A 24,174-nucleotide genomic window follows, 5' to 3' on the forward strand; every position below is an offset into this window, starting at 1 on the left:
GTTTCTGTTTCTAGGGAAGTTTTCCAGGGAAGTCGAGGAACTTCCCTCCCTAGACCTATCTGCTTTGACTCTTCTACCTCAGGCCCCTGGACAATCATGGTGCTTTCCTCATAGCTGCAAGACTTCGCCCATGCTGTCATCTTCCTAGGATGTCCAGTTCCCTCATCCCAACCAGGCAGGGTCTACTTATCCCCTCAAGTCTCCACCACGAAGTTTCCCTAACTCTGGCCGACTAGAACCTCTTCCTCCCAATTGCTTACATATTATCCCGTGTAGCAAACTTCAGCCACTCCTCTGTCAGTTTGTCATATTGTGGTGGCCTATGTGTTGCTGTGAGGCTGGAAGCTATCACTGGTATTCCAAATACCAGCAGGGTCACCCGTGGCAAACAGGTTTCCATGGAGCTTCCAGTCTAAGACAGACTAGGAAGAAGGACAGGGCCGTCCACTTTGGAAAAAGTTGGCCACTGAAAAGCTTATGAATAGCAGTGAAACACTGTCTGATATATTACCAGAAAACTTTATGAACAGTGAAACATTAGTGCCAGAAGATGAGCCCCTTAGGTGGGAAGGCACTCAAAATATGACACAGTGGCTGAAATGATGGGTTCAACCATAACAGGGATTGTGAGGATGGTGCAGGACCAGGCAGTGTTTCATTCTGATGTACATGGGTGGCTGTGAGTCCGAGCCAGCACCTAACAACAATAGCAAACTTGCTCCTATAATTTTAAACCTATAGCAGAAAATTAAAAGGAAGCAGGGGCCCTGCAATAGGTAGATTCGTTGAGAAGAGGAAAGGGAGTCAGAAAAGATATAAAGAGCAGAAAGAATATTAAAGCATTGAAAGAAATGTGAGGATGTTTTGGAAATAGGCAACCAGCTCTTAGCATGTATTTGCATAAATCTTGAAGACATTGGCTTATTTCCATTCATCACAGAATGATAACAAAAGGATAATATGTGATATATTTTAAAAGATAATTTAAAAAAAAGACCTTTTAAAATGGACACCTCTCTCTGTATGTCACCATCCTTAAGACTATGGCTCTCTTAACCTCCAACTTACTACCTCATGATCACATGATGGCTGCTATACTTCAAGGCATCTCATCTGTGTTCCAGGCAGGAAGAGAGGGGAAGGCCAAAGGGAATAATGATGTTTTCTGGCAAGGCTTGCCTTACATTGAGAGGAGTAAAGCCTACTACATTTCACTGGCTGGAAATGTGTCATGTGGTCACCCTAGCTGCAAATGGAAACTGGGAAATCAAGTGGTTAGCTTTCCAGTCTTTATAGTTGAAATAGGCTGGGGAGAAAATGATTGGGAAAGAGTGTTGAGTGAGCATCCTAGAATGTCTGCCACATTTCTCTCTACAACTAGCTTGAAAGTCCCTAGTGCTTAGAATGGAGGTGGGCACAGAATCAATAAAGTGATGAATGGCCAACATTCCTTTAGAGAAGAAGGGATTTGCCTGGCCCTAAGAATAACCACGTTGACTCAGGAGGGTCTCAGGGCTGTCTTGTTTGAGAGACATAAGACAAGAGTCCAGACCCCAAAAACCCAATACATAGGTAGAGGTGTGTCTTCAGGGCAGTTTTCTGTTCAACTGGGCAGAAGAAAGAGAGGAGGCACACAGGTTTTACGACCTCAGCCAGCATGGGACACAGAGAAGGCAGCTTGAAGCCTAATCCCTTCATTTTGGAAAGCAGGCTATCTGAGTGAGAACATAGGCTTCTGGGTGTGTCCCTGGTTCTGTTGCATACCTTGGGCGAGTTACTCACCTTCTTGAATTTAGGGTCCTTCCTGAGCCTTGCCTCACATGGGACCCACTCGTTAATTGTGCTGTTGGGGAGGTTTCATGAAGGAAGTGGGTTCCTACCCCAGAATATGCCCTCTGTCACCTTCACACTTGTAGGGCAGCTTGACATGGTATGAATCTATGAGTAGAATACTTTTCCTGTAATATTTTGTAAATAGTATTCCATTGCCTTCTGAAATTTGATATTGAGGCCAATCTAACTTTGGCTTCCTTCTGGGTACACTATTATTTTCTGCCAGGATGTCTGCAGGATTTTTTGCTTTATATGTATAATTAAATCTTGTCAGACAGCATCTAGGAGTGGGGCCTAGCATTATTTCTTCCTCATTCCCCTCTCCCCGTCCTTTCTTTTGTTTCTGTTTTTAATTTCTCTGGAACACAATGAGTCTTTTCTATCTGATGTGTGTCATTGTTGTTGTGTGCCACTGAGTAGAACTGCCCCTTAGGGTTTCCTAGGCTGTAATCATCAGGGAAGCAGATGGCCACATCTTCCTCCTGTGCAGCAGCAGCTGGTGGGTTCAAGTTTACCTACATGCTTAATTTTAATGATTTGACTGATTGCTCAGAATAACTAAATTTCTCAACTCTGGTTAGGGACTTTCATCAGGTGCCAAGCTGGTATTATTTATGATATTTCTTTAAGCTTTGAGGGTGAGCATTTCTTGCTCTTGAAGCCATGACTTTAATTAATCTGTAAACAGTATCAGGCAGGGGTGCTAAGTTACTAGTAGACTTGACAGTTTATCTAATGAATTAAATGCTTTCTTTCATCGCCTCACTTTCCCAACTGCGTGAGAGTCAGGGAAGGGGGCTATGAGGCAGGTTGCAGCCTAGCTCAGACCCTTGCCAAGGACTCCCCAACCCTGGGAGATGAAAGACACAGAGAAAAGTGCAGATGAGTTGGCAGAGGCTGGACTTCCTTGGCAGAAATTCCCCCTCCTCAGTCACAGTGGTCCCCAGACACTCAGCTTTGTAAGTGCAGAAACTCAATCAAATCAGCAGGCTCTGGGGAGCTGATTCACACCAACCAAACTCACAAGGGACTGATTTATAAACTGGGATCTGAATACTGATTTATCTAGGGAGAGAAGCCTGGTGGGGCAGCTGATGTTGATCACTGGCTCTAGCCGCAGGCTCCTTGCTGGGGATGGGTGTACCAGGAGTCCAGATCTCAGCCCAGAAGTTGCTTGATGAGCATTGGATTAGAATAGACAAGTATGTCTCATTTCCATACTGCAGATACATGTGTCTTAGAAATGAATCTTTCATTGAAACCAGAGTCCCTTTATCTTGGATAGTCTTGAGAACATGTTGGCAGACCTTTTTATTTTTCAACTCACCCTTGTCTGTCACTGGATGCTTCTGCCAGCACAATGTGTTTGAGTTATTAAGGGTTCTGTTTCTCTTAGAAGGATTTTCAGTTGGGTCTTCCCAGCACATTTCCATGGACACCTTAGCTCCTGGATGAGCTCTGGGCAATACACTCATCTCAGCCTATGCAACTTAGCTCCATATAAGCCACTCGCACGTGCTTCAGAGATGGCCAATCCCCTTAGCCTCGCTGCTAATATTTTCTGACCTCATCGCCAGCTCCTAGGATTATCTCTGCCTGATTTGGGGCTTACAGCTCCCCTGTATGAGTTCTGCTTCTTAGCAATAAGGGTGGAGTCCCAGCCTTCAGCAGGTATGGAAGGTGATAACCTTGGTGCAGCTGCAAATCCAGTTTCCACTTCTCACGCTCCAGCCTCACAAGGAACATCCACCAAGTTCCTTTCTTTTTTAAAAAATTTATTTTCATTCACTTTTTTTTATTGTTGTGAAAGTATACATAACATTTGCCAGTTCAACATTTTTCATGTGTACAGTTCCATGGAACAAATCAAATCAATCATGTTGCACAACCATCACCAGTACCCGTTGCCAAATTTTCCTTCACCATGACCAGAAGTGAAAATGCCTTCTAAATGACGCTTCTCCTTTTTCTCCTCCCTTCTGCCCCAGTAACCTCTATTGGACTCTGATCTCTGTACTCTGCTTCTCCTAGGTATTTCATTGTAGTGAGACCACACAATATTTGTCCTTTTGTAATCGACTTATTTCACTTGGCATATTCTTGCTTTCAATTTTGAATGATCTGCAGAAGTGGGTGGGGTGGGGGGAGAGTGGCTCAGTCATTCAAACAGGAGGCAGTTATCAGTCATCTCATATGTGACTTCCAGTGCTTTGTGGGGTTTTTGGCTAACAAGTATGTCCTTGTGATAAACATGAACATGTGCTCTGAGGGGACACTCAAGTGATGGTTTGGGTCATCAGGTGCACCCTCAATGACACTCATCAACATTTCTTTCTTTCTTCCCTTTCTCAGATTGTCATTGAAGATATTGGAAACAAAAGAAAATATGATTTCCCTCTTAACCGCTGGCTGGCATTGGATGAAGATGATGGCAAAATCCAAAGGGACATCTTAGTGGGTGGAGTGGAGACCACAGGTAGAACTGAAGAAAGGAGAAGATGAATTGGCTAGTATTTCTGCTGAGGGTCAGTGTTTTCATTTGTGGACCTGAAGGCCCAAGATCAAGTAGGAGCGAGCAGTGTTTGCATGTAACGTTTTCCTTGCTTCTGAAAAAGTCCTATTCCTCTGGACTGGAATCTGGGGTTCTGTTGGTGTCAGAGGGGATGGAGAAATGTCCCTGAGAAGACAGTAAGTGCCCAGGGCAAAATAATATTATAAATAGGATGAAACGAGCCCTGAGCCGTATGTGAATTCCTGATGAATGTGATGTTTACGAGGACATTGATTTACTATTAACTCTTCCTAACATTGAGCATTACTACATGTCAGACAAGGAGCTCTGGTGGTGTAGTGTTTAAGACATTTGGCTGATGACCAAATGATCCATGATTTGAACCCACCAGCTATCTCATGGAAGAAAGATGGGGCAATCTGCTTCTGTAAAGATTTACAGCCTGGGAAACCCAATGGGTTTGCTGTGAGTCAGAATCAACTTGATGGCAGTGAATTTGGTTTTTTGGTTTATATGTCAGACCCTCTCCTAGGCACCTGACCCACTGCATCTCCTTTAATCTTCCCAACAACCCCATAATGTAGGAACTGCTGTTCCCGTTTCATAGATGAGAAAACTGAAGCACATAGAAGTTAAGATACCTGTCCAAGGTCACACAGCTTGTAAGTGACAGATCCAGGATTGGATCTGCCTCCTGTTATTGTTCTGGGCAGTCAAGTTGATTCTGACTCAGCAACCCTGTAGAGCCCTATGGAATTCCATGGAAAACGTGGTCATAGATGCTTCAGAAAAGCAACTTTGATGCTGTGCCCATCTGGGAATGTGCTCTGCTGCAAAACCTCCCGTAGCTCTGCACAGAGACAAAGCCTATTTGGCCCAGATTCTGTACTGCAATATTCAAATCCCTCCACCACCTGGGCCCCCAGTTCATCATATCAGCATCTTTCCAACACCCTTTCTCCTATGGCTTCCACACATCCTCCATCTCCCTCCACCAAATCTGCATATCTTCCACCATGCAGAGATGTAGGACAAACCTTAGCAGAATTCACTCTTTGGTCCTTTCTCTTCCTCTGTTCAATCTTAGAGTTTAATCTTTTCCTAATGGCTCTCCCTCAGAATTCCATGTCCTCATATAGCCCCTGACTTATCAAAACCTCAAATTGCCCAGCTTGCACTGTTTCTTCCCTTCCTCAATCTTCCCACTCCACTACATCAGCAGATGAAGGAGGACCTAAGTGGCCTCTATTAAAAATCATGTTTTTACATTATCAGCAAAAGGGCAGGCTAAATGAATAAGAATGCCCTGAATATAAATTTCCATTAATGGAATTGACTATTATAATTAGATTAGAGATAACAGAATTCATCTGACAGCTATTAATAATATACATATGGTAATTAACATGAATAATAAGTACTATTATTAGACAACCCAAGTTCCTCTTCTTTGTTAATTTCCTGTAATCAGGGCTGACAGCTTCTTGTAATATTACATGTAGTTTACTCCCAGACTCACACACACACTGGCACACAAACTCTTGAAGAGAAAGAGTAAGGTTGAGAGGGTACTGTAAATTGTCTGGGGGAGGACATGAAGGGAATGAGAAGGTGCGGAAGAGGGAGGGGCTTAAGTGCATTGTACCCAAGGAAGGAGGTAGGGGCAGAGGTAGGGGATATTTTGACGTGGCTCACCTTGAACCCTCTCCTTTTTCTGTTGTCCCCGCATCAGCTATCTCATACATTGTCACTGTGTTCACTGGAGATGTCCGGGGAGCTGGGACCAAATCCAAAATCTACTTGGTCATGTATGGGGCCAGAGGGAAAAAAAACAGTGGGAAGATCTTTCTGGAGGGTGGTGTGTTTGACCGTGGCCGCACAGACATCTTCCACATCGATTTGGCTGTACTCCTCAGCCCCCTGAGTCGGGTCTCTATCGGCCATGGTAACGTGGGTGTCAACAGAGGCTGGTACTGTGAGAAGGTAAGAGATGTTTCCAAGTGGACCCTTCCCACACAACCTCTCTCTTTTGTCACTTGCAAATATAAGCTCTAACTTGAATCCTATTTACTGCTTTGGACCAGTTACAGAGCAAATGGTTGATACCTTTCTTTGGATCCTTTGGGTGGTAACATGCCCATCTATCTTGTCTTGCTGGCAGTTAGGAGTAAGGGCTGTTCTGTACATGCCAAACACAGGTAGGTTATTAGGAAGGTGCTTATAGACCATGCTGGTTCCTGGTGTGGAGCTGGACTTCAGCTCATAAATCTCAGTCAACAAGTATTTGTAACAATACGTTTTTATTTTAGGATACATTAAGGAATGTACATAATACAAGTGAGATACAGAGGATGATAAAAACAAACCTCTATTTTATCTACCATCTGCTTAAGAAATAGAATATTTCCAGTGCTTTTGAAACTCCTCTGTCCCTCCCCATCTTGTGTTCCTCTCTCCCCAAAAGGGCATACAGTATTATGAATTCTATGTATATATTGGATGTAGCTTGCAGTTTTTACTGCTTATGCTTTAGACATTTATCAGAATTGATAACAGAAGCTGTAGTTCATTCATTTCCCTTCTGTAAAGTTTCCATTGTACGAATCAGTTACAACTTATTCTTCATTCTTCTATTAGTGATCATTGATTCCCCTCAACTATATGTAGTTTTCTATTTAACCCATCTATTGAGTTTTTATTTCAGTAATTATCTTTTCATATTCAGAAGTTAATTTGTTTCCTTTTCAAATCTGCCTAGTCATTTCTTTATGAGAGAAGGTAATTATAAGTAAGTAATTTGGTATTTTAGTTATTTGAGTTAAGATTAACTGAGATTTTATGATGTGCATAAAGAAATGTTGTGTTAATAGGTATTGTGTAGAGGAGATACAGTTTGAGATTAGGGATAGAAGATGGGAAGATGGATGGTACTTTCTTGGGAAGATTTCTTGGAGGAGATATTTTTGATCTAAGATTTAATGAGGTGGGCAATGGGAAGAAATTGCTATTCTTTGTGGGGGGAGGGTCTATCTTAGTTTCTTAGTGCTGCTATGACAGAAATAAACCAAACTCACTACCATCGAGTCAGTTCCGACTCATAGTGACCCCTCCTTGGGTTTCTGAGGTAGTGTCTCTGAATCAAAACCAAACTCACTGCCGTCAAGTCGGATCTGACTCATAGTGACCCCTCCTTGGGTTTCTGAGGCTGTATCACTATGGAAGTAGATCACCCAATTTTCCTTCTGAGGAGTGGTTGGTGGGTTTGAACCACCAGCCTCGAAGTAGATCGCCCAGTCTTCCTTCCGTAGTAGAGTGACTGGTGGGTTTGAACCGCCAGCCTTCTGGTTAGCAATCAAATGCCTTAGGCATTGTGTCACCAGTGCTCCAACAGAAATTTGTTTTCTCACAGGTTAGGGGCTGGAAGTCTGCGTTCAGAGAGTCAGCTCTAGCAGAAGGCTCTGTCAACTCTGAGGGAAAATCCTTGTCTCAGCTGTTTCTTGGCATTCCGTGGTGGTCTTCACATGGCATTAATCTTTTCCCATTTGTCTTCCTTGCTTCTGTACCTGATCTGGTCCTTTTATATCTCAAAAGTGATTGGCTTAAAACATACCCTGCCCTAATATGGCCTCGTTAACACAGCAAAGAAAGCCTTATTTCCAAATGGAGTTACAGCCACATGTATAGGGATTAGGATTCTAACTACTTCTGTGGGACACAATTCAATTCACACCAAGGTTCTTATGTGGAGGTCCATTGATGAGAGCTGAGGAGGCTGCTGGGTATTGTCAGGAGGTCTCAACTGGCAGAACTACTGTGGGAGACTCTTCTGGTCTATTTTTCCAGGTGGTGATTCTGTGCCCCTACACTGGCATCCAGCAGACCTTCCCTTGCAGGAACTGGCTGGATGAGAAGAAGGCAGATGGACTTATTGAGAGGCAACTCTATGAGATGGTGTCTTTCAGGAAGAAGAGGCTGAAAAGTAAGTGCAGAGAACTCAGACTTGGTGGCCTCTCAGACAGGGCCAGCAAAAGCCAGGTCATCAAACCACGGGACAAGAACTTCAAGAAAGAACTTCTTGAAGACTCTGCTTCTCATTTCTCCTCTTCTAGGAAGGAGGTGAAAAGTGCCCCTTAGGAAGGTCAGTTCTCCAGGTACAGGTCATGTAAATATATAACCTGGAACCAAGGCTGATATCCCAGTGTCCTCAGATGTAATAAGTTGCAGTGAGGGATTAGAATGGTTTAATACAATGTGCTTGGCATGTACAGGATATCGAGTGGGTGGTGTGAACACTTTGCCCTATAAGAATGTACTAATAAATGTCAGCCATTAAAAGCAATGTTAATGTGCCCTCTTTTAAATAGCAATGAATCCTTGTTGTTGTTGTTAGGCGCTATTGAGTCAGTTCTAATTCACAGCAACTTTATGTACAACAGAACGAAACATTGCCTGATCCGGTGCCATCCTTACAATCGTTGCTGTTTGAGCCCATTGCTGGAGCCACTTGTGTCAGTCCATCTCATTGAGGGTCTTCCTCTTTTACACTGATGCTTGCTTTTCCAAGCATAATGTCCTTCTTCAGGGACTGGTCCCTCCTGATAACGTGTCCACAGTTCGTGAGATGAAGTCTTGCCATCCTCATTTCTAAGGAGCATTCTGGCTGTACTTCTTCCAAGAATGAATCCTTAGCTTCCTAAATTTGTCACTGGTGATAAAGAATTTCTGACAGTGGGACACACTTGTATATAACCTTCATTCAGTCCTGATCACCTTTGATTTGTCCCTCTTCCCCATTGGTTACATGCAAATCTTTTCACTTCTCAAAGTTGATGGTTCAATTTGATCTGTCTGTAGAATTCCCTTGGTCCCTGTGGGTCTGGACGACTGACCTGAAGAAAGCTGGTACCAACTCTCCCATCTTCATCCAGCTTTATGGGAAGAGGGGGAGAACAGATGAGATTCTCCTGAATCCTAACAACAAGTGGTTCAAACCCGGCAAGATTGAGAAGTTTACGGTAGGAGAGAAGTATGATGAGGTGGGAGGGAGGAGAAAGAAGAGGTATAGGAGGTATTTGTCATGGAGGATTCTGGTTTTCTCTAAGTCAAGTTTGGATTTGTTATGAAGACAAAACAGTACAATGGAGACTTTAGGCTCCTGCAGAGAGTGACAATTATGGTGATTTATAAGCAATGCATTGAATGGGGTGCAATTTAGATATGTCTGTAAACCCTTCCAGGTGCCCTGGTGGTGCAGTGGTTAAAGTGCTCAGTTGCTAACTGAAAGGTTGAAAGTTTGAACCCACTAGCTGCTCTGTGGGAGAAAGATGCTTCTGTAAAGATTACAGCCTTGGAAGCCGTATAGGGCAGTTCTACTTTGTTCTGTAGGGTCACTATAGGGCCGCCATGAGTCAAAATCTACTCGAGGGCAATTGGTAATGGGTAAGCCCTTCATCTGAATCAAACAGTCTAGAATCAAGCCTTGGGGGGGTGGGGGAAACAAGTATGTAACAATTATAAGCATCCAGGAGTCAGTGACTTGGGGAATTGGGGAACAGTGACCCTGAGCACAGTTGATGTTAAACTGCCCAATTTGGACTGAATTGGAGGCAAGGACCCATTTTAAGGGAAAATGTGAATTTTAGAACATTTTCAAAGAAATTCAGATTTTCAACTTTCTGGTATATACATAACTTAGAACAAGGCTAGTTTTACCAAAGGAAATGCTGCTTTGAGTTTAGGTTGGCATTATTTGGAAAGTGATTCATGTCCCATTGTCACACTCCTCTGAGCACCTCATGGGTGCCTCCATGACACCACTCAGTTCATTGTTCTTTATTTATTTCTCTTCCTTGCTGGATTCTGAGCCCCTGGGGAAATGGCATGACAGTTGTGTTGATCGGGGTATCTGTTTTTGTGCCCAATAGAGAATTGGCACTATAAGACTATGCTAATTTTCCAGGGTGGCCCTATGGATTTTGTTACTGGAACTTTATTGCTTGGAGGCTTTATTGTTCTGGGCTGGATCCCACTGTGGATCAGAGATTTCTGTTCAGTTTCACCAGTTCTACATGGGTATCTTCCCCTCATATGCTCCTGGTTATAAGAAGCAGGAGAGAAAAGAGTATGTGTAGGTGGCTTGAAGCAAACCCATCCCTACTGCTGAAAAAACGACTCAAAGCAGTTGCTCTCCGGGCAGTGAGTCAGCTATGAATATGGACAATTGGGACACATTTCGCTTGGTTCTGTCCACTTAGGCCGTTTTATTTCTCACTACAGATTGAGATCCCAGATCTTGGCATGTTTTATAAGATTCGGGTGTGGCATGATAAAAGGAGTCCTGGTTCTGGATGGCATCTAGAAAGGGTGAGATGTGCCATCTTGGAAGTGGGAAGTGGTTGGGAGAGGAACTAGAATGGTCCCTTTCTAATGACTCTGTCATGTAAGTTTGCCTCCATATTTAATGGAACTGGAGACAAAGAAGGGTTATGGTGAGGCCTGAATTTGGAGAGAGTTCCTGATTGCACGAGGTTTCTAAAGTAGACCGAGAAAAACCTCAGATGTTCAAGAGGCTTGAGCTCTGCCTCAGCTGCTAACGAGTGTGAGTTTCTAGGAGAACAAGGGAGAATATGGGGAGAATATTAACCTGGCACTCTGCCTTCCACAAGGGCCAGCGCATGGCCTTGGCCTCACTGAGATGAGATAGCTGAATGAGGACGCCAGGGCATGTGTGAAAGTCTCTGGTACACCCACTTGCTCACTCCGGGACTTTGTTCCAGATGACCCTGATGAACACTCTGACCAAGGACAAGTATAACTTCAACTGCAATCGCTGGTTGGATGCCAATGAAGATGACAATGAGATTGTGAGGGAAATGACTGCAGAAGGCCCAACAGTGCGAAGGATAATGGGCAGTAAGTACTGACCAGCTGTTTATCCTGGACGGGAGCTCCACAGCGGAACTCTTTTTAAAAAATTGTATTTATTTTGTTGTTCTTGAGAATATAAACAGCAAAACATATACTAACCCAACAGTTTCTACATGTGCAATTTAATGACTTTGATTACATTCTTCAGGTTGTGTAACCATTCTTACACTCTTTTTCTGAGTTGCTCCTCTCCCACTTACATAAACTCACTGAGTTTCCTATCTAATCTTTTGAGTTGCTGTTGTCAATTTGATCCCATATAGATAGACCTTCAAGGAACATAATGCTCAAGCCAGACATTCTTACTAGTCAAGTTAAACTATTGTTTGCTTTTCAGAGGACTTCAAGGGATATTTTTGATTTAAGGTTTAAAGATAGGGCAATAGTTTCAGAGTTTTATCCAACTTTTATGGCTCCAGGATGTCTGGAGTCCATGAGAATATGAGATTCTGTTCTGCATTTTCACCCTTTGAATTACGATTCTTCTATGGAATCTTTGCTTGAAATGTTCAGTAATGGTAGCTGGACGCCACCCAGATCTTCTGGTCTCATGGCAAAGGAGGCAGTTGTTCTTGGAGGCAATAAGCCACACATTCCATATTCTCCTTCTATTCCTCTGTTGATTCAGGCAGATAGAGACCAGTGTGCCTTGGATGGCTGCTTGAAAGCTTTTAAGACCCCAGGCATTGTGCAATGAACTAGGGTGTAGAATAGAAACACTAAACATGTTATTAGGCCAATTAACTGGTATGTCCTATGAAACCATGACCCTAAACCTTCAAACCAAGAAACCAAATCCCATGAGGTTTTTGGTTGTACATAAGCAGCCTCAGCAACTTCTGTCTCTTTTTTCTGTTGTTGTAAATATATCTGTCACAGAACATTTGCCAGTTCAACTTTTTATAGGTGTACAAATTATTGACAGTATTTACAATAATCAGCTGTGTAACTCTACCCTTAATCAATGCAATATTTCTACCACCATTAACCCCTTTTTTTCCCTTCCTCCCACCCCCCGGTTATCAGTATCAAACTTTTTTCTCTATACATTTATATTTTCTTGTGTTTTTATATAAGTGCAGTCATACAATAGTTGTCCTTTGTGGTTGATTTATTTCACTCAGCTTAATGTCTTCCAGCTCCATCCATCCTGTAATATATCAAGACTTCATTTCTCCTACTGCCTGAGTATGCAGTGGAGTTCTTAATTGGTGTCCCAGCAGAAGCCTGGCCCATAGGCTGATAGTCTTGCTCACTGTGTATTGTTGGGCTCCTTCTGAGGCCAGGGTGGATTTAAGAGGTCCCCAGCCTCAAACTAACTCAGTAGCTCTGAGGAAGAAAGACCAGGTTATCTGCTTCCATAAAGATTACAGACTACAAAACCCTCTGGTACAGTGTTGCTCTGTCACATGGATTGTTATGAGTCAGAATCTATTGGATGGTACCTAACAAAAACAACATTTCAAACAGCGTGTAATTTGTGAGAGTACCATAGCTGTGATTTGTTTTTTGTTTTCTGTGATACAATTAAAGAACAATTTCAATGAGAAAAAATTTTTCTGATGAATAACAGGATTAAAGGGTTGTCTGTCCTGGCACACTGTTAGTTAGTTGATGCCTTCTGGAGGTCCTTGGCAGTACTTTGGAGCCCATCCTAATTCTAATGTCTTTCTCCCAATTGCTCTTTCTGGACCACATAAATTTCTCTTGCGCTCGGAACACACCCAGATTCTCACTGGCCTCTACAAGAACTCAGATCTGGATTTTGCTGTGGAAGCTTCTTTATTATACTAAATAGAGCTGGGAGCAAGCTCTCACTTCCTCATTTGGTACTACGTAACAAATCATGTGCAGGACTTCCTAGAAACCTCGTAAGTGGAATTGGACTTGGGTAAAATGAGTAAATACCAATTTAAAAGCAATTCTCTAAATTTGAAACCTTGTGTGCCTAGTTTACTTAAAATATGGTCATCCAAATAAGAATGAATGCATGTCTGAGAGTCAAGAGGCTTTTGGGAGAGATTGCACTGATTAGGGCAGGCTGGTAGACACAGATAGAAAACACATGGCTCGCGGTTAATTTCTACCTCACCTTCCCTATAGGAGTTACATGAGATAGTGAAAGAAATGAGATCAGCACTCTCCACTCTGTGCCCAGCAGAAGTGATTACTCAAAACTCCAGAGTGGGCAAGAGACCACTGGATTCCAGGGCTGGAAACCAGAGCTGCTTGTTAATCAGACTGAGATGTAATTTTTTCGTTAAAGTACAAGAGGCATTGGTACTCACCCATCTGTTTAGAGTCTTTGCTGCTGATGTCTAACAACATCATTATTGTTAATTGTCCATAGACTTCTTGCCGGGAGCTCTGGTAGCATAGTGGCTAAGACACTTGCCTGCTAACCAGATGGCTGGCGGTTCAAACCCACTAGCCACTCCTCGGAAGGAAGGTTGGGCAATCCTACTTCCGTAGTGATACTGCCTCGGAAACCCAAGGAGGGGTCGCTATGAGTCGGGTTTGACCCGACGGCACATAACAACAACAACAAGAAGACTTCTTGCCAGGAAGGAACTGGGACCTCCATGGCAGGTGCACCCTAGAAAGGGTTAGGATCTCTGAGAACTTCCAACCAAATAAATCTCAAACCTCTAGAACAAGCAAATCAAACCAAATACATTGTCATCAAGTCAATTTTGACTCATAGTGACCCTTTGGACAGAATAGAATTGCCGCATAGGGGTTCCCAGGCTGTAAATCTTTATGGAAGCAAACTACCACATTTTTCTCCTGTGGAGTGGCTGGTGAATTTGAGCTATCACCCTTTCAGTTAGTGGCTGAGCACTTTAACTACTGTACCACCAGGGCTCCTCTCTAGAACAAAGCCAAAAACTAAACTTACTGCCATTGAGTCAATTACAAGCCATAGTGAACCCCATTGGGTTTTCAAGGCTGTAAATCTTTACAGAAGTAGATTGCCTCATCTTCCTTCCATGGAGCAGCTGGTGGGTTTTAACTGCTGGCCTTCTGGTTAGGTTAGCAGCCAAATGCCTTACCCACTATGACACCAGAGCTCCTTCCTCTAGAACAAAGGGGGCTGGAATTCCTAAGCAGAGGGATTACTGAATTCCCTTATCAATTTATGTCTGGGAATTGCCCGGTAGTTACACCTAAGAAAGAAGAAGTAGCCTTCGTCATTGTTAAGAATAAGGGGAAGTTCATGTTTAGTGCTTTCCAGTCTGGGCCTATGAGGATACAGGACTGGGGGGCATGTTTCCCATGTTTTCACTCCAGTCAGTGCTGTTCCTTCCTGTCTATTTATTTATTTATATTGTGGTGAACATTTACATAATAAAACATGCCATCTCAGTCATTTCTACTTGTACAAATTAGCAACCTTGGTTGCATTCTTCAGGTTGTGCTATCATTCTCCACAACTTTTTCTAAATCATTCCATTACCAGTTAACATAACCTCAATGCCCCTTTGTGCCTTTCTCTTACTCTTAACACATTATTATTATTACGGAGAGTTTAACACAAAAGGTTAGATGTCACGCATACCAAGGCTAAAGGGTTAGTGTGGTTTCTTCCCCCAGGATCATTTGGATTTTGGATATTGATTAGAAAAGGCAGCACAGGTTGAATTTTAGATGCTATGGACCTATGAGGGAGTTTCTAGGTGGTACAAGTGGTTGACTGCTAACCAAAAGGTTGGAGTTTGCCTTGAAAAAGAAGCCTAGTGATCTACTGAAAAAAACCAGCCATTGCTGGGGGTTGTCATAACTCAGAATCACTTCAACACCAAGTGGTCTGGTTTGGGCCTATGAGGATGCAGGACTGGGGGGCAGGAGTCTTTTCCCTCAATCTTAACTGATGATTTCAATGCTTACCCTGTGCCAGCTGTACTTAAGGCAGGGCTTTATGTTTAAGCGATCATTCTTTGCCCTGTTTTCTTGCCTTTTGCTACAGTCCCTGTATCTTCAAGTACTCACATATTTAATGGTCAGATTTTATTTTCCAGTGTCTCCACATTGCTAAATGAAAATGAGTATAATACTGAAAAAATAATTTGTACATCAAACTAGATTCCAGGTGTTTTGTCTCTTTCCTGATGTGCTTATCTTCATTTAGGATAGACCAGCAATGAAGAGTGGCACAACCTGTCCATTTTTTAAAAAAAACAACAGCTTTGAGATATAATTCATATACCATAAAACTCGTCCTTTTGAAGTGATCAATTGAGTGATCTTTAGTATACCCAGAGTATATTGAGAGATGTGTCATCATTGCTATCGAACTCCAGAACATTTTCATCACTTCAAAAAGAAACCCCACTCTCATCAGCACCCATATCCTCTTCCCCTCACTCCCTCACCCACATATATACAAAACTATGTCATCTGTAAATACAGATAATTTTACTTCTTTCTTCCCAGTCTGATGCTTTTTCTTTTTCTTACCAAAGAACCTCAAGGATAATGTTGAATGGAAGTGGTAAAAGAAGACCTCCTTTGCTTTTTGCTGATCTTAGGGGAAAAGCATCCAGTCTTTCACCATTAAGTATGATGTTAGTTGTGGGGTGTTCATAGACAGCCTCTATTCCTAGCTATCCCCTAATGTTTTTATGATAAAAATGTGTTGGGTTTTGTCACATGTCTGTTCTGCATCTATGAGATGATCATACAGTTTTTTTTTTTTTTTTTTAATTATGATTTGGATGAAATTTTACAGAGCAGATTCGTTTTCCATACAACAGTTCTTACACATTTTGTTTCACGACACTGATTGCAATCCGCACAATGTAACAGCTCTCTTCCTCCCTGTGGTTACCTCTTCCCTGTGTCCTTCTTTCCCACACATTCCTGCCCTCTGAGCTGTCTCCCTGTGCAAATACTGCCCTTCTGGTATCTCATTGTTGATTGTTCTAAGGAGTGTACCTACGTGGTGTAAATGTTCACCCTCTATACACTTGCCTATTGTTTTTCTGGAAGCCACTGGAGTGAGTTCAATTCCAGGCCTGAAGGGTGAGTAGGGACCATAGCTTAAAGGTTTCACCAGTCTCTATCAGAGCAGGAAGCCTGGTCTTTTTATGATTTTGAGTTTTGTTCCACATGGTTCTCCCACTGTCTCTAGGATCTCCTACACTGATCCCTTTCCAAGTGGTTGACAGTGGCAGCTGGGTACTACTTAGTTCTGCTCTAATTGTTTCCATACATCTTTGTTTTTCTGCATTCTTCTTTGCTCCAGATGAGGAGTGACCAATTGTTGCATCTTAGATGGATGCTTGCAAGCTTTTAAGACCCTAGTAACTACTCACCAAAGTAGGATGTAGAGCAATATTTTTGTGTAGTATGTTATGCCAATTGAGCTTGATGTCCCCTGCGACCATGGTCCCATGCCCATGGGCCCAATAACGCATTCCTTCAAGATGGCTGGCTATGGCTAAGAACTTACAACTTTGCCTTCTGTTAGTTCTATTATGCATATGGACATCCTTATAGCACATACAAATACGTATGTAGAAATATCATCTGCCAAACTTATATATGTTCATGGGTATATTCTCTTTTGATCTATATGATCACCTCTAGGTATGGCTTCTAAGTATGGCTGACATCTATCTCTTGCCCAACCAGATAGTATCTTCCTACAGAATCAAAACCTTTTTTTCAAATTTACAGTCCCTAACAGGGATGGAATACCCAATAAGCAAGATAAGCATAGGCTTACTTGTGCTTACTTACTAATCTACAGGGAACAATTTCATATGGATGTGGTGAAATCTATGAGACATTGTTCGCTATAGGTTAGTAAGTAAGTACAAGTAAGACTGTGCTTACCTTGTTTAACTGGATACTCTGCCCCTGCCTCTCTGATTCTGTTCTTCTTTCCACATGGTGCCAGAGTGGTCTTTAAAAACGTAAATAAGATCAAGTTGCTTCCTTGCTTAAAACCCTCCAGTGGCTTTCTACTGTTTTTTTTTTTTTTAAAAAGCTGCAAAAAATAAAAGCAGTTGACCTTGATCTGTGGCACCCTGGTGTCTGGCCCCTGGTCACCTTTGGCCTCATTTCACACCTGCTTCTACTCTTTCCACTCCAGTCCCATTGGCACTCTCTCTGCTCCTCCCCACACTGGGGCCTTTGCACTTCCAGAACACTCTTCTCTCAGAGCCTTCTGTGGCTGCTCCTTGTACCTTTAATGTTTTGGACTAAATGTGATCTCCTTGCAGCAGCCTTTTCCGTATCTCTAAATCACCTCCACCTGCTAACCGACTCCTCCTCACTTCAAGGACACTCCATGGCGTCACTCCATTTTATTCCCTTTGCTACAGATATAACTTGGAAATTTTCCTGTTTGTAATTTATGATTTTACTGTCCATGTCTTCCCTCGAGTCGCCCACTCCTGTCTCTAGTGTGAGTTCCATGGGAGCAGGAGCCATATCTACCATGTTCACTGCTGTCTCTCAGCACCTAATAACAGTGCCCGGCACCTACTAAGTTTCAGAAAATGGCTAGCTGTGGTATAAGTGAATGAATGAATGAACTTTATTTTCCAACTTATTATGAGTGAAAATCAGGGTGTGGTGTGCAAGGGTACAGACCCACTTCCTCTACATTTTCAGTATGCAAAGAAGCCTTTGCCCTTCTCAGAGTGGCTGCATTTCATGCTGTTTGCTCTTCTTCTCTTCCTGCTCTGGTCTAGTTCACAAAAAAGTAATCTAACTTGGAATGACAGGACTAGCACGTGTTACTGAATTGGACATAATCAAATACCAAAATGTTCAGATTAGATCAGTGGGCCCCAAACACTGCATCTGAGTCACCTGGAGGAGTGTGTAAACAGTACAGTTTCAGGGGTTTCACCTTTGAGGAGTCACCCTTAGGAAGTCCAAAGTGCAGCTCAGGAATCTGAATTCTTATCAAAGCTCTCCAGAGGATTCTGATGGTTGTCCATGTTTGGGAACCTCTGGTCGAGGCCAAGAGATATGGTGTGGATGAGCTGGCCCTTGGCTGGGATTGGGAAGGATTTGGGTATTCAGTGGGAAGGAGGTAGGCCACTCTGCAGGAGACTGGGGGGAGAGGAGGACGCAGAGCTCAGAGGTGGGGAGCAGCAGGGCTTGCACTGGAGAGCAGGGGGCTGTCAGCCAGTGATGGCCCTCTCTCTTTGCCTGGCAGTGGCCCGGTACCGTGTGACCATCTGCACAGGGGATCTTGAAGGTGCGGGGACTGATGCCAATGTCTATCTCTGCCTTTATGGTGATGTGGGAGACACAGGAGAGCGGCTGATGTTCAACTGCAGGAACAACACCGACCTGTTTGAGAGGGGCAATGTAAGTTGCTGTGATGTGCCAATCACCCTCTCTACCCCATCCCCTTTCCCTCATCTTCCCCTCTTTGTTGATGGAGAGCTCATGGATGGTATTGGGGTCTCAGCCTCCAGAGAATCTCACTCTGGGGAGGGGAGTGGGGAACCAGGAAGTCCCAGCAAAAGCCACTGGAGGCACAGTAGTGCCTGATTGGCTTGGTTCCTAGGCACTGGCCCACCTCCAACCAGTGAAAAGTATGGACCCCTGCTAGACTCCTAGAACTACCCAGCTAGGGGTAGGAGAGCTGCCCTAAGGCGGTCATGGTCCCTGCCTATCCTCAGAACATTGAGAAGAGGACAGAGCAGAAGGGCATTTGGGGAGATAGAAGCAGCATCTTTCTTATCTCAAGGTGGGTGGAGAGGGAAGGATCCCTGAGATATAGACCCTGGCTGGAGGGAAGCTGGGGCGCCATTGGTCCAACTTAGGAATTTTTCAGTTTCTATCGGGCATGATCGCTAGTAGTATCTTGCTCGTGCCTTTTTTGAAAGAGAAACCAGAAAAGGACAGGAAACACGGAAGTAGGAGAACTGAGTTTTGCTCCTAGCCTCTCTAAGAATGTGCTGGGTGCTTCCTTCTGTTCCTTGGTTTTTCCAACCACGAAATGGGTTCACATTACCTTGTGGGGACAACGAGGAAGGACTTAGGCAAGTCTAAGTTTAAGCCCAGTTTCCTCCTTGTGTGTAAAATAGGGAAAAGATACCTACCTATGGCCAGCTGTTGTGAGGGCTGGGGATGCCAGAGGTGCTGCACTGGTATCAGACCTGGCCCACAGCACACAGTAGGTGCTCAGTAAAGAGCAGTTGTTGGAACAATGTGAGGTGGAGGAGACTCACTCAGGTGAAGGCATTTGCAGACATGGTCACATGAGCACTACCCTCACTCTGTCTTCTTCCTCTGTTGTCCTCTCTTGCCAGGACAGGGCAGTTCTGGGATAGGAGTGGAGGCCTCTCTCCCAGGGCCAACCCAAGCTGACCTCGTTCTAGAGATTATGGGTATGACAAGGCTATGGTGGCAAAAGGAATTTGGGCAGATGGTTATGGGTGGACTAGGTCCATTTTGGAAATGAGATGGGGTGACTTGATTTCACAGAGTGTTATTTTCATCTCACTCTCTTACCCACATCTTTCTGTCCTCCATTTTCTCTACCCATATACATCTTCTACCATATACATCTTCTGACTTCTTTTCCCTTCACATTTGCTCCTCTATGATCCTGACCCTGGAGGCTCCAGGTATGCACACATGCACCTGCCTCATCTGCAGGCAAAACTGTGAAATAAGCAAGATCACGTGGTCTTCCCCCCACCAATCAATTCTAATCATCCCTCCCCTCTAGAAGGGGCCAATGTCCTTCTGTAGCAAGGAGCCACAGGAGGTTAGCTAAGGAATGAACTCATAGTAAATGATTAGTGACTCATAACAGCTTAATGTGTTCCATCCACCCTGTGTAAGGTGACTTTTAAAAGGGGATCAGAGGGAATGGCTTGTGTAACCAAAAGTGCAGATCTCAGATGTTGGGAACTTGTGATAATGTGATATTTCAGTGGTAGAAATAGGGTAGGGAGCTCAGCCTGTTCTGTGTCCCTCCACTTATATTCACCTGTGAAATGCCAGTGCCCCAACCCATTGCTTTCCTGGTTTCTAGGCCTGGGTCTTCCTTTGGTGTCTGGGTCTCAGGGTGGACACTGTCTATCTGGCTTTGCTGTCTTTCTTCTTCTGCAGGCTGATGAGTTCACCATTGAGGCCGTCACGTTGCGGAAGTTGAGACGAATAAGGATCCGGCATGATGGCAAAGGTGGGGGCAGTGGCTGGTACCTGGAGCAGGTGCTGGTGAGAGAGGAGGGGCAGCCTGAGAGCGACAACATGGAGTTCCCGTGTTTTAGGTATGCAAGTCCCACCTGCTTTTGTTCTCCAGCTTAGATTTTAAGCCATGAATTTTGGGAATACCCAGAAGGTTGGAGGTTTGACCCCATCCAGAGGTCCCTTGGAAGACAAGCCTGATGAACTGCTTTCAAAAGGTCACAGCCTTGAAATACCTATGGAGAATGGTTCTACCCTACATACGTGGATTCGCCATGAGCCAGGATTGACTCGATGGCAGTTAACAACTGCAGCCATACTGTTGGGGCAGGGACCAGGAAGCAAAATAGTGGCTTAAAGATAGAGTGGGTGCAAGAAAGAGATGGTCCTGCTGGGTGCTTAGACCCAAGCCTGAGTCGCCACCTGAGCTGTTAGTTTGTTAGTGTAAGTCACTGGGACAGGAGGACAAACCAGGCCTGTTTATCAAAACTTTACTCCCAGGATCAGGGGGTGGTAAGTGTCTTAGCTATAGTAGGGGTGTGTGTGTGGGGTGTGTGTGTGTGTACATGCAGTCTGTGTGGTGTATGTATGTGTGAATGTGTGTGTATGGCATGTGTGGTGTGTATGGTATGTCATATGCATGACATGGTGTGTATGTATGGTATGTATGGTGTGTGGCATGTGATGTATGTGTGTGTGATGTGTGTATGTTTGGTATATGATGTGTGTGTGTGATATGTGTGTGGCATGTGGTGTGTGTGTGTGTGTTTGGTGTATGCTGTGTATGGTGTGTATGGCATGATGTGTGTGTATGCCTGTGCTCCTGAGAGCTCAGGGAGAGGTTTAAAAAATGACCAGTAGACTGGCTTATCCATTTAGCAATATCTCACTCTGAAACTGGGCTGAAGTGTTTGAAGCTGTATTTGGCCGTGTCTATTAAAACCCTAGGAGCTCTGGTAGCATAGTGCCTAAGGCACTTGACTGCTAACCAGAAGGCTGGCGGTTCAAACCCACCAACCACTCCTCAGAAGGAAGGTTGGGCATTCCTACTTCCATAATGATACTGCCTCGGAAACCCAAGGAGGGGTTGCTATGAGTCGGGGCCGACTCGATGGCAAACAACAACAACAACAACATTAATACCCTATGAGTATTTAGGTGCAGACAAATGACACATCATGGTTTGTTTCCTTTTACTTCTGGGGAGGGGCTGGGGGTAGAGGCTGAAGGGGGAGCAGAGGGCCTCCTCCAATGGACAGGAGCCTGCTGGTTTTCCACCCTTCTCCCTGTGAAAGTGCATGGCTGGGGCCTTCTTTGGCAGGACAGACAGGGTGGCTCCTTATGAGTTGATTTGAGGGACTCTGACCAGTCCCCTTCTCCCAATGATCTCTCCCTTCCCCTGCCATCAGTGCCTAGAATCCCACCATTATATCTTCATTTCTAGTTGCAAACATTCTAGATTCACAGCATCAAAGCCCATGGGACATGTCACAACTTAGCTGTCGGTTAACATTTTCATTTAGCTTGCAGTCAACTGACAACAAGGTCCCAAAGGAGTGCATGATCACGTGTCTGTGGAGGGAGAGGACAAGAGGAGGGATGGGGGAGATGGCAGAATTGCCTCAGTTTATATATTGGCAGAGGGGACTGAGCTCTGTCTGGAAGGGGAAGAGAAAGCAGTGTCCTTGGCTTCTTTTGATGACCTTTTATCTGGAGTGTAATAAGGTGTCTGATGAGACAAACATCAGAACATAGACAAATGGGGATCAAGAGGCAAATGTATTGGTTTCCCTGGTACACTGGAGAACACCGAGCGTTTCTGTTCTGTTACCACTGGCCCCGTATCACATCCTAAAGGCTAGACAGTTCGTGCTCACAGGGTTATCTCATTTCTCAGGGTGGGTTTCCATGCTCAGTGGGAAAGGTGCTTCTCAGTTGGATTAGTCCAGTACCTTTGCCCTTGGTGGATGACCAGCAGAGAACTGGGACCATGGCTCATTCTCACATGTCAACATATCACAGCTATCAATCCCTGGCATGCAGGGCATAGACCTGACTTCTCCTTGCAGGCAAACCTCACTCATCCTTGAGGATCCAATCACCACGAGCCCTTGTCATTTCTCTGAATTCCTGTAGCACTTACTTGGGCACAGCATCCACCCTTGTCTTGGTCTTCAGTGTCTCGGCCCTTCTGTCCCATCTTCTTAACTGGACTGTAGGTTCTTTAAGGGCTAGGCTGTGTCTTGTTCATCTTAGTGCATCTTCTCTGCCTTTGCCCCGCCTCAGTGCCCTCAGCACAGTGCCCTGCACATGGTAGTCTCCTAGGGAAAAAAAAGGTGGCTGTTTTTGATGATGATGATGAGCAATTTTGTATGTGATTCCCAAGCCCTTTCGTCACATGATCTTCCCACCTGTCCCCTGACCTCATCTTCCAGCACTCCACCCTTCACACTCCTCCTCGCTTGACCTCTCACTCCACCCTTCATGCTCCTCCTTACTTGACCTTTCACTCCACCCTTCATCCTACCCTTCACCCAATCTCTCGCTCCACCCTTCTCTACCCCTCACTTCACCCTTCTCTACCCCTCACTTCACCCTTCTCCACCCCTCATTCTACCCCTCACCTTGTCTCTCACTCTTTCCTTTACTCTCTCTACCCTCCACTCTACCCCTCCCTCCACACCTCACTTACCTCTCACTCTACCCTTCCCTCTCTGCATTCCATCCACATTGGCCTTCAGGCAATTCCTGGAGGCTCAGCTTCATCCCATCACATGATGTTTTTCCCTCCCTTCTTCTGGTTAACTCTTTGTCATTTTTGTGATCTCAGTTCACATATCATCTCTTCAGAGAAGCCCTCCCCCCACAGTTTGGGCTGATTTCCTTTGTTGTAAGCTCTTGTAGAACTGTTTTCCTTTTCTGGATTCAAAAGCACTTGCTCTGTATGAAATATGTGATGGTCTGGTTGTCTGCCTGCCCCACTCAGAGAGCTAACATTTCCTTGTTTGCTCACCAGGTGGCTGGACAAGGACAAGGATGACGGGCAGTTGGTCCGAGAGTTGCTGCCCAGCAACAGCAATGCAACACTGAAGAGTAAGTTGTCCAGGTGGTGCGTGTGTCCTTGGGAGATAGGCACCCTCCCTCAGCTAAGAATAGAATAGAAGCCAGTCCCTCAAGAAAGCAGGAACTCTTCACTTTATTTCATGAGACAGACCTGGGGAAGATGAAAGGCAGAGGCTCTAAGGGAGGATCAGGGACTCTCTGGTCTTTCTGTGCTTGACCACACAGTCTCTGTGTGACCTTGGGTTAGAGGCCTTGCACTCAAGTGGTCCTCTATTGAGAACAGTATTGTTCTAGTAACCTCTGTGCCATTCTGACAAGAATATACCACCAATGGGATGACCTTAACAAACAGGAGTTTATTCTCTTACAGTTTGGGAGGCTAGAAGTCTGAGTTCCAAGTGCCAGGCTCTATGGGCTGCGTGAAAGCCCCTTGACCTTGGGCTTCAGTTCTGTCTCTTGTTCCCAGCCCACTGATGCTAGAGGCTTCTCTTCACTCAGGCAGCTACTGGCTGCTGAGGCTAATAAGCCCAAGGTCGACAAATAAAATGGCATAGTCCTGATGTTATCAAACATACAGCAGGCCATTAATTCAAGTCTATTGTAAGTCCCGAGGTCGGCAAAGCATGGCAGGCTGCTGAACAACGACACGGCTACATACAGTGTCCAAGCATGCC

General features: G+C 44.4%; 1 protein-coding gene across 1 annotated transcript in view; it reads left to right on the plus strand.

The window, feature by feature from the left end:
- The window catches only part of LOXHD1 (lipoxygenase homology PLAT domains 1), a 179,416-nt gene that overhangs the window by 60,707 nt on the left and 94,535 nt on the right, over positions 1–24,174 (plus strand). Inside the window, exons 7-15 of the mRNA XM_042781382.1 lie at positions 4,186–4,309; positions 6,078–6,328; positions 8,189–8,324; positions 9,200–9,360; positions 10,622–10,708; positions 11,122–11,257; positions 18,447–18,601; positions 20,360–20,520; positions 23,454–23,530. Coding sequence (XP_042637316.1) covers positions 4,186–4,309; positions 6,078–6,328; positions 8,189–8,324; positions 9,200–9,360; positions 10,622–10,708; positions 11,122–11,257; positions 18,447–18,601; positions 20,360–20,520; positions 23,454–23,530 — 1,288 coding nt within the window. The remainder of the gene's footprint in view (positions 1–4,185; positions 4,310–6,077; positions 6,329–8,188; positions 8,325–9,199; positions 9,361–10,621; positions 10,709–11,121; positions 11,258–18,446; positions 18,602–20,359; positions 20,521–23,453; positions 23,531–24,174) is intronic.

The sequence above is a fragment of the Orycteropus afer genome, unplaced genomic scaffold (assembly GCF_000298275.1).
Source record: "Orycteropus afer afer isolate SDZICR_OR568_19922 unplaced genomic scaffold, OryAfe1.0 scaffold00113, whole genome shotgun sequence".
Lineage (NCBI taxonomy): Eukaryota > Metazoa > Chordata > Mammalia > Tubulidentata > Orycteropodidae > Orycteropus > Orycteropus afer.